The sequence below is a fragment of the Alligator mississippiensis genome, chromosome 12 (assembly GCF_030867095.1).
Source record: "Alligator mississippiensis isolate rAllMis1 chromosome 12, rAllMis1, whole genome shotgun sequence".
In the NCBI taxonomy this organism is placed as follows: domain Eukaryota; kingdom Metazoa; phylum Chordata; order Crocodylia; family Alligatoridae; genus Alligator; species Alligator mississippiensis.
In genome coordinates, this window is record NC_081835.1 from 67,866,911 (window position 1) to 67,875,925 (window position 9,015).

The 9,015-nt window shown below is 42.1% G+C and overlaps 1 protein-coding gene across 9 annotated transcripts in view; it reads left to right on the forward strand.

Annotated features, from left to right (window-relative positions):
• Window positions 1-8,218, forward strand: part of GARNL3 (GTPase activating Rap/RanGAP domain like 3) — a 117,364-nt gene extending 109,146 nt beyond the window's left edge. For 8 of the 9 annotated variants that reach the window (XM_059715787.1, XM_059715786.1, XM_019495315.2 and 5 more), the window contains 6 exons: window positions 851-958; window positions 1,546-1,664; window positions 3,265-3,400; window positions 5,705-5,914; window positions 6,367-6,478; window positions 7,771-8,218. In XM_059715787.1, coding sequence (XP_059571770.1) covers window positions 851-958; window positions 1,546-1,664; window positions 3,265-3,400; window positions 5,705-5,914; window positions 6,367-6,478; window positions 7,771-7,927 — 842 coding nt within the window. In that variant the 3' untranslated portion in view covers window positions 7,928-8,218. The remainder of the gene's footprint in view (window positions 1-850; window positions 959-1,545; window positions 1,665-3,264; window positions 3,401-5,704; window positions 5,915-6,366; window positions 6,479-7,770) is intronic. The other variant, XM_059715790.1, reaches the window with a different exon arrangement.
• The last annotated feature ends 797 nt before the right edge of the window (window positions 8,219-9,015 follow it).

Sequence of the window (9,015 nt, forward strand, 5' to 3'; positions counted from 1 at the left end):
TAAGTGCCATCTACCCAGTATCCGGTCTCTGACAGTGGCCGGAGTGGAAGCTTTAGAGGGAGAGCATTAAATTAAATACATCTGTCCTCAATTCATTACCCTCCCTAGCATCCATCACTATTGGTTTAGAAATATCAGAGGAAGTATCTCCAACTGTTCTGCTCAACAGCTACTAATAGATCTATCATCCATGAATTTCCCTAGTCCCTTAGTGTACCTAGCTATGGTATGTTTCTGCCACCTCGTGTGGCAATGAATTCTACAAATGAACTATGCACTGTGTAAAATACTACTTTCTCTTGTTAATTTTAAACTTATCTTTTGCTAATTTCAGTGGGTGCCCCTTACTTCTCGTTTTCTGGGACTTGGTGAATAACAGTCTCTCGTTCACTTTGTCTGTACCCTTCATGGTTTTATAGACCTCTATCATATCCTCCCTTAGCCTTCTCCTTTCCAAACTTAAGAGCCTTTGCAATTTTAGTTTCTCATGGTATGGCAACTGCTCCGTAACCCTGATTGCACTGCTTGTCCTTCTCTGTACCTTTTCCAATTATACTGCACCTTTATTTGAGCTGTGGAGACTGGGACTGTACACAATAAATCAAGATGTGGGTGCACCATGGATTGGTAGATGGGACTCAGTGTATGTATGTGCTATGCTAGCCCCATTTGGTCTTTTAAAAAACTGTAGTCAGTTAGTAAACTCACATTTTTAATGGTTTTAGCAGATATATAGGAATTTCCACACATGTATCTATACTGTATATGTAACCAGGCATCTGAGCCATTTTCTTGAATGTCAGCATGTGCATCATTTTCTGTGTGAGGTGACAGATGTTTTTCATTGCAGATGTCTGCTGCTACCGAAAGTTATGCCCCTTTAATGGGGGTTCGCCTTTGGTCCAGCCATCAGCATCTGACTTTCATTTTAGCTGGAACCAGGTTCCTTATTCTGTGGGTAAGACAAAACTATAGCAGCCCTTTTCAATGGGCTTACCTTTTCTCATTAGGTCAGGAATCACACTTGCCTTTGGGAAGCACAAGTGAGTGTTACAAGAACAAAGTGGTGTCCTGCCAGTCCAACTAGTTTTGCATGGGATAGCTCACAGTAAGGAACCTTGGGGACTGACTCTCTCTCTCTCAGTGCATGAAGGAAGGACTGAAATTGCTGCCTTATTTTTCTTGCCTTTCTCAGCTCATTTACTTCCTTTGCTCCCTTTTAGAGACACAAAGTGTACATCCAAACAGGCATGGTGAGGCAGGCAATTACAGACTTCATGCATCTGGACACATGCTAGTATTTCAGAGACTGTTCTAAACTGCTGAATCATTTATGGGTGAGGTAGGAGAGATACGAGAGCAGGTCAGGTTTCCAGGAGCCTCTGAACTCAGAACCATAGGGTTGGAAGGGAAAGGGACCTCAAGTGTCATCTAGGCAAGCCCTCTACAACGGTTTTAAAGTTGGAGGAATGTCAGTAAAACTGCTGATACAGATCATTGGTTTTATTATTTTTCACAGTAAAACTAACTCTTGTTTCATTGTAGTTTGTGCTTTTCCTTACATCCTGGCCTTCACTACTGATTCCATCGAGATCCGGTTAGTGGTGAATGGGAACCTAGTCCACACAGCTGTAGTGCCTGAGCTTCAACTTGTAGCATCAAGGGTAAGACACAGGAAAAAAGCATATCTGGTCCCCTGTGTGAGGTCTGATTCCTGCATATGTGATGCAGGCTCCCAGGTACTTAAGCTGTGAATGGAGACAAACCTTCTCAGGAGGACCTGGTAAAAATCTCAAAAATAGCTGATCCTAAGAATGGTGATAACAAGCTTCTTTCCTGCTCAAGTATTGATCTGACACTGAGGGGCAGCACTGTTCTTCTGTCTGTTACCATGTCTCATACAGAGATCCTTCTCCAAGCTCTTTCCCTATTCTTTACATAATTAGAAATGTCCCTTCCATTCCCCACTGGACGTTTCCCTAATTAAACGTAAGGTAAAGAAGAGCATGGAATTGTTTGCTTGTGAGTGTCTTGTAGGGGTGGAGGATGACTTATGTGTTTTGTGATGGACACTTAATGCTGCACCCGGAAAAAGAGAGAATCTATCTTTAACAAGCACTGACAGCCATAAAAGAAAGCAATAAGCAGCAGCAATACCTCACTTATGACACCAGTTGTTGTACCAAACCTTGGGATTCTAGCCCAGATCCTTTAACGTGCGTGTGGAACATGTAGGAACACGACATGTATTATCCCTGGGGCTGGGGAGAGAGTGCAGAGGTAGCTGTATGTTATTTTTGCCCTTCCCCTAGTTCTGAACCCAGAACCAGAGGGCCACTTTCCATCTTTCAGGCTGCTCTGATGTGCACTGGTTACTATGCCTGTACATCAGTCAGGACTTGACAGGCCCACTCTCACTCCTCTAGCTGCATGGAGTAGGGTTAGAATCGCAGGGCGTGTCTACCTGTGCATATTACTGTGACACAATAAACTCCAGTGCTTATTGTGCTGGAGTTTATTGCTTCCAGGTGCTGTGTTTACATGGGTGTCCAGGACCACAGCACATTAAGCCAGGTTGGAGCAGCCTCGCTGGCAAGAGGCCCAGGGGGTCAGCTTGCCAGCCTGGGGCTGCTGCAACCTGGCTTAATGTGCTGTGGAGTGACTGGCTGGGGCACAAGGGTTCTTCAGTGCTAGTAAAAAATAGGGCAGGGTGAGTAAAAATAAATCTGCAGCAAGATAGTACTTGTGTATTTACAAGTACTACCCTGCTGTGGAGTTTATTAGTTGACTCCAACCTGATAGAGCTGCATGTGTAGATGCTGAGACATTTACTGTGGAGCCAATTAGCCTACTCCGCAGTAAATGTCTCATGTAGACACGCCCACGGAGTCATAGTAAAGCAGGGCTGGAAGGGACCTCTGGAGGTCGTCTAGTCCAGCCCCCTGCCTGAGACACGATCATCCATATCCCTGTCCAAACCGTACCATACAAATCCTTGTCTAATCTACTAGTAAAACAACACGGTCAGTCTTGTCACGCAGCCGCAAGGCATACCACCCTAGCATGCCACAGGGGTTTGTTAAAATATGGTCGAGACGTTGTATACAGACCAGCTGCTGTGGTGGAGCCTTCCATGTCAGGGTTCAGTGACTTTGAGGCCTTTGTGCAACCACTGTAGCATGTGGAAAGAGGAAACCTGGGCTGCATCTCAGCAAGTGACTGGAAAGACTTGCTGTGCTAATATTGTTTTTCTTGTCATTTCAGTTGGACATTTATTTTAAAGCTACTGCGGTGGCAATTGGATCATCTAATAGCAGTTCCAAGGAGACCAGTTCAAAGAGCTCTCCTCAGACACCAATAGCTCATGAAACACCAGAATTCCCTCTGTCCTCAACAGAAGGTAAAGCGGTACGGGGCCTAACTGGGCTTGGGTACTGGCTTATGCTGAAAATTAGCACATTTGCAGTGTGAAAGACTTTAAATTGATTGCAACTGTGAGGCCCAAGGACTAGAATTTTCTATTCCATCATGGAGCATGTGTGACTGTGGAAGCTATGCCTAGGCTACTTCTTGCCAATGTTCTCTTCCATTGCCTGTTCTCTGGGGTGAGGGATAAGTCTCAGTGGTCTAGTGAATCTTTGACACTGCTGTGGCTATGGTTGCAGACAAGAGATACCAGTTTTGGGGACACTTGCCTTCAAAGGGCTGAACTGAAATACCCAATCTACAGAATACGTTTTGCTTAAGAGATGCCTAACCCCAGGTCAAAGAAGAAAAGTTAATAGCACCTTAAAATATGGTATGAAGGGTGCAAGAGCATGCTGCCCCGATGCAAAGGAAGTATGGGATGTGCAATAAGAGACTGGCCTGGCAAAACAGTGAACTCATCAGTTATAAGTGCTCATCTCCTTTGCTTTTTACCTCTGGCATGCCAGAGGTGGGTGTTGTTGTTTTGGGTAGTTCCCCTTGGAGTTATAAGGGTCTGAACTTATGATTGTGGGGATTCCCTTGGGTAACAAAAGTCTGCCAACATAGGGAGCTGGGCACAGTGGTCTAGGAGGCTACTTCCAGTCCTGTTGTCCTGTGCGTTTCAGAAAAGTACCTTGGGGCTATGGCGGACCCAGGAGCTGCGTATAAGCTGACAGTCTGCTGCTGCTGCTCCTGAAAAAAAAAAAATGACCGATAGGATCCTGGCTATGGTAGCGGGAGTGCTGCATGCCCATCTTGGGGAGTGATTCTGACTGACTTTATTTAAGACTTTTTTTAATCAGAAGCTTTCAAAATACCACTTGGTCTCTGCTGGATAATTACAAAAATGGTTTCTGTGCTCAAAAATTTTAATGACTGAAAATGGGTCTTTTAATGGGAATCTAAGCACAGCTTTAACTATGGTTCTGTAAAACTGACGCTCCCATAAATAGCTCCGTTGTTTACATCCAGTTGCAGCCTCCCAGGCCCCACTAAATTTTCTATCATTTGTTCTTTTATGTTATCTTGTCGCTGCTTTTTCATTACCTCTCTTAGGGAAACAACCTCAATCTCTCCAGTCTGCCTTCATACAAGGGTTGTTGTGGGCCCCTGCTCAGGCTGATTTCCTTTGTCTGCCCCCTCCCCCTTTATTTTCCTAAACACCTCCAAGGGAATGTAGCATGCAGTTCTGCCCATCTTTAGTGCTAAAGTCGTCCTTTTTAATTTACAGTCTGGGATTATAATATTTTTCCATATCATTCTTTAGCTCGTTCTTGATGAGTGCTGATATTTTATTTTTTGTAAAAAAGATAAAAGTGTGAGAGAGTGATAATTTTAATGGTGGCACAATTGACCAGATTATGTGAGATTAACTGTGGAATTTAAAGAGATATAAAGGAAGCAAAGTGAGCCTGTTAAAAAAAAAAAAAAGGTAAAGTAGCGATGTTTCAGAAAATCATGGTTTTTCTTTGAGGTGGAGGAAAAGCAGAAAACTATGTGAGGCAGACCCTCAGAAAAGAGAGCTGGTGGATGCATACAAGTATATGCATAAATATACAGGCTATATTTTGGCCTTCTAGGGGTAGAGTCATAGAAGATTTGGGCCATGAAAAAGTGTGAATTGGGGGATAGTTTATCACATTCTGTTACAGGGGTGTAGGGTGTAGTCATGTTGGTCCATGGACAAAAGCAGACAAGGTTCTCTGGGTGAATCTGATCTCTTTTATTAGATCAACGTAAATTGGTCTAATAAAAGAGATCAGATTCACCCAAAGAACCTTGTCTGCCTCACATTCAGCTAAGAACTTTTTTTTAAACAATGGATGCTTAGGACAGAATACTGTTTCACTTTAGGCACCTAGATAGCATGTGTATTGCTGTATAATTTCAGTTCTTGGCGCAGTTTTGGAATATGTTTTGTCCTGTGGAGATTTAGAATTGCATTGTGCATGTCTGTTTCTCCCTCAGCTTCACCCTGTGACTGAAAAATACTGTCATTACTCTGCTATAACACCAGTCCTGTTAGCAGTATTATCTGTCTGACTCCAGTACGTATTTATGGCCAGTAATTATCTATGTAGATTGCAAGCTTTGCGGGGAAAGGGGCAGTATCTTAGATTACATGTAGCAGTGTGGTGCCTGCTGTCAGCACTCAAGTGGTAAAGACTAACACGAGAAACTCTAATTACTGTGAAAGAATGAAGGATCTGTCTGTTTGTTTTTCTTGCCGTTTCAGGTGAAGTGCGGTATAAAAACTTGTACAAAATTCCTCTCAGTAACCTGGTTGGTAGGAGCATTGAACGTCCTCTGAAGTCGCCTTTAGTCCCTAAGGTCATCGCTACCCCAATGCCAAGTGGAATCACCTCTGTCCCTGTTACTCATTCATTATCCTTATCGCGTATGGAAATTAAAGAAATAGCGATCAGGACACGCAAAGAACTACTGGGTAGAATCTCCTTATTTTTGGTTGTAGTGATCAGTTGCTATTTATATCACTGGGAAATTCTGGGTCACCCACTTGCTTCTGGAGATAGATTGGTATTGAGAAGACAATATTAAAAAAATGAAACAGGATCAATTAAAAAAAACCAGCCTCAGTATACATAGATTACATAAATCCTTGGATAAGTTATCTGATTTCTGTTAGACAGACACTTGGTTGGGACTGTTTAGTTGGGGATGATCCTGCCTTGAGTTAGGGCTTGACCAGATGACATCATGAGGTCTCTCCCAGCCTTCCTTCCTATAATCCTATGAAATCCACACAGTAGGTTGGTATTTTAAGCCAATCGGAATGTAGCTAGTCACTGATAGAAGGCAGTGAGAGATTTATAGCTATAACATCCCAATTAACATTTAGCCTCTTTTGGCAACTAAACTTTTTATTCCTTCCTTGAGGCCTCTTGGATGAGCCAGTTCCTAAGTCAGAAGGAGTGCAGAAGCAAAAGAAACTTCCTCGAAAACAGTCAGACCATAAGCATGGAGCAATAAGGTCAACTAGCAGTGACAGGTAAATAAGGAGACCTCTAAAAGACTCTCACTAAATTAAAGCATTATGTCCTTGGGATGCAAACGGAGTTGTCCTAATGGTATGTACACAACGCATGTCATAATCACCTTGGCTTAAATTGGACCTCAGAGCTGTTCTTCTACAGTGAATTTAGCCTATGAGCTGTTTAAGTAAGAGGCTGTTCTTCACATTGCTTTGGTGGGTCAGAACTGGTCCACGACTTTTTGGATAAGCTTCTGTTGCCGTTTTAAGATGCATCTTGGGTTTCTTGCTGTTTTATAACAAAGGCTTGTATGTTGCATCTGACTGAACCTAACAGGCAGTCAAAGAAGTGGGTCTTTGTATGGTTGGCATCGTGGCTCAACCTCCATCAATAGGGATTTTTCTAGCAGACCCACACGGTATGAACTTATTGGCCACTTCCTTCCTTCCCACAGGCCTTGTTGCCGCAAAGATATTTGGCAGAGCTGCATGTACGGAATTTGTCTGTCCAGTCCTCCTCATCTGATCCTATGCCATAGCACTCTGCGTGATGGAATCCTTACTTATTCAGGGCAGAGGCAGCAGGGTTTGACTCATTACTAATGATGCTTCATTACGTTTATTCTCTGTTATTTAAAACAGTATGAAACTGATTTCAGGACCTTGAAAAGGAAGGAAAAAAAATACTTGGGCTGGGGGGGAGAGGGCAACTGAACATGTGAGTAAATTTACCGATAAAGGTTATAGCCATGTTGGTCTAAAAGTACAAGCAGTCAGTGTGGTAGAGGTGTGATACCTTTTATTAGACCAGCTACACAGTTGCAAAAAAAATGTTCTTTATTTGCAAGCTTTTGGGCACACACACCCTTCCTCAGGCATCAGAGATTGCAAAGGTTGTAACATTTCTCATTTCTACCTGGTAGAAATTTTACAGGCTTTGCATTCTCTGATGTCTGTAGAAGGGCGCACGTGCCTGAAAAGCTTGCAAATAAAGGGGGTTTTTTTGGGTGCAACTGTCTAGTTGGCCTAATAAAAAAGATCACTTCTACCACACTGGCTACTGAGTAAAATTAAAAGTTTGTGAATGTGATATTTGTTACCGTTTCCTACTGACCAAGTTAGTGAGTATGAGTGGAAAATCAAGTGTTTTTTTGTTTTTCTCAAAAGAGGAGGAATGAACTGCAATTCTCAGGACAGCAAGTGCTTTGACTCTGCCCATAGATTAACCTGCTTGAGTCCAGGGATAGGCACTTAAACTGCTATTCTCTTTCATCTGGAAATGTTTACAGCAACTCTCTTCCTCCTTCCAGGATAATTTCAAGCTCCTTTGAAAGAAATTCTGAAGGCCGCCACCTTTCCACCAGTTCGGATCCTGATACTTCAGTAAGCAGGGAAGAGAGTCCATCATCTAGCTACCTGTTTCAGCTTACTGCTTCATTTGATGAAGACATCATTGACTTGAAGTGAAGACAATCTAAAGATCCCTGTTCTTTTCTTTACTTTTCTTATAATTCTATAGGCCATGTAGGAATGTCACAGCACTGTTTCCAGTGGTAAAATGTGACCTGGAAATGGAATGTATTGGTGATTACCCTCCATAGAACTCAACTTGTTCTCGTGAACTGGGCCTGAATTGGTGATGCTTATGTTTTTGTCTCTCTCAGTTAAAGAACCAGTGGTTCTGGTTGTAATAAGATGGTAGATAACAACACGAGGTTTAGGCTGAAACTTTTAAGTAAATAAAAGTATTCATTCTAACTTACTCTACAGTTACTACCTTTCAAGCACCTGGCTGAAAGTAAAATGTAACTAAGTGACTTGCAACCATCTGGATTCTGAATTGTTCTACAGTACAGCCTCAGTGTCACCTAGTAAGATACTTTTTTATAAGGAAATCCACCTCTATGATTTTTATCTTTAAAAAATGTCAACCTTGTAACTAGATTCTTTTCAGTCAAGATCCACTATCCCTGATGTGATGCTGTTCTGTTACGTTTACTGAAGAACCAAGGACATCAGGTAAGATAAGAGTATACTCCTTCCTTCATGCTGATCTTTCTCTGCACAAATTTCTTAGAGGAACCTGAAAACAGGCTTGAGTGCAAATGTCCTGAAATGCAGATTTTTTAAAACCACATACATTCAAATTATACTTAAAAATGAATAATCTGGGACAGAGCAAGAAGAGAAATGCATCAGGTTTACCCATCAGCCAGAATATTATCCCTTTGGTGTTCCTACAGACTTTATAATAAATAACGTGTAGGAGCAAGATCTGATTTCTCCTTCCATGGTCCATAATATTTGAGTTCACAGGTAAATCTCTTGTTAATAGGCAGATATCAGTAGTAGATGTTGTGTACGTGTGCATCAAATATATGAAAGGTACAATGATAGAGTATTTCTAAAAGCCATACTTTGTTTAGTAGATCCAGGCTGAAGAGTCAGGTGGGGAGCAGCAATCTTTTTACAGTGGAATAATGGAAGTAAAACATGGGTTGTTGGAAGGGCAGGGTTTTGTTAACAAAATGTGATTTTGGTGCCTTTCCTGTATT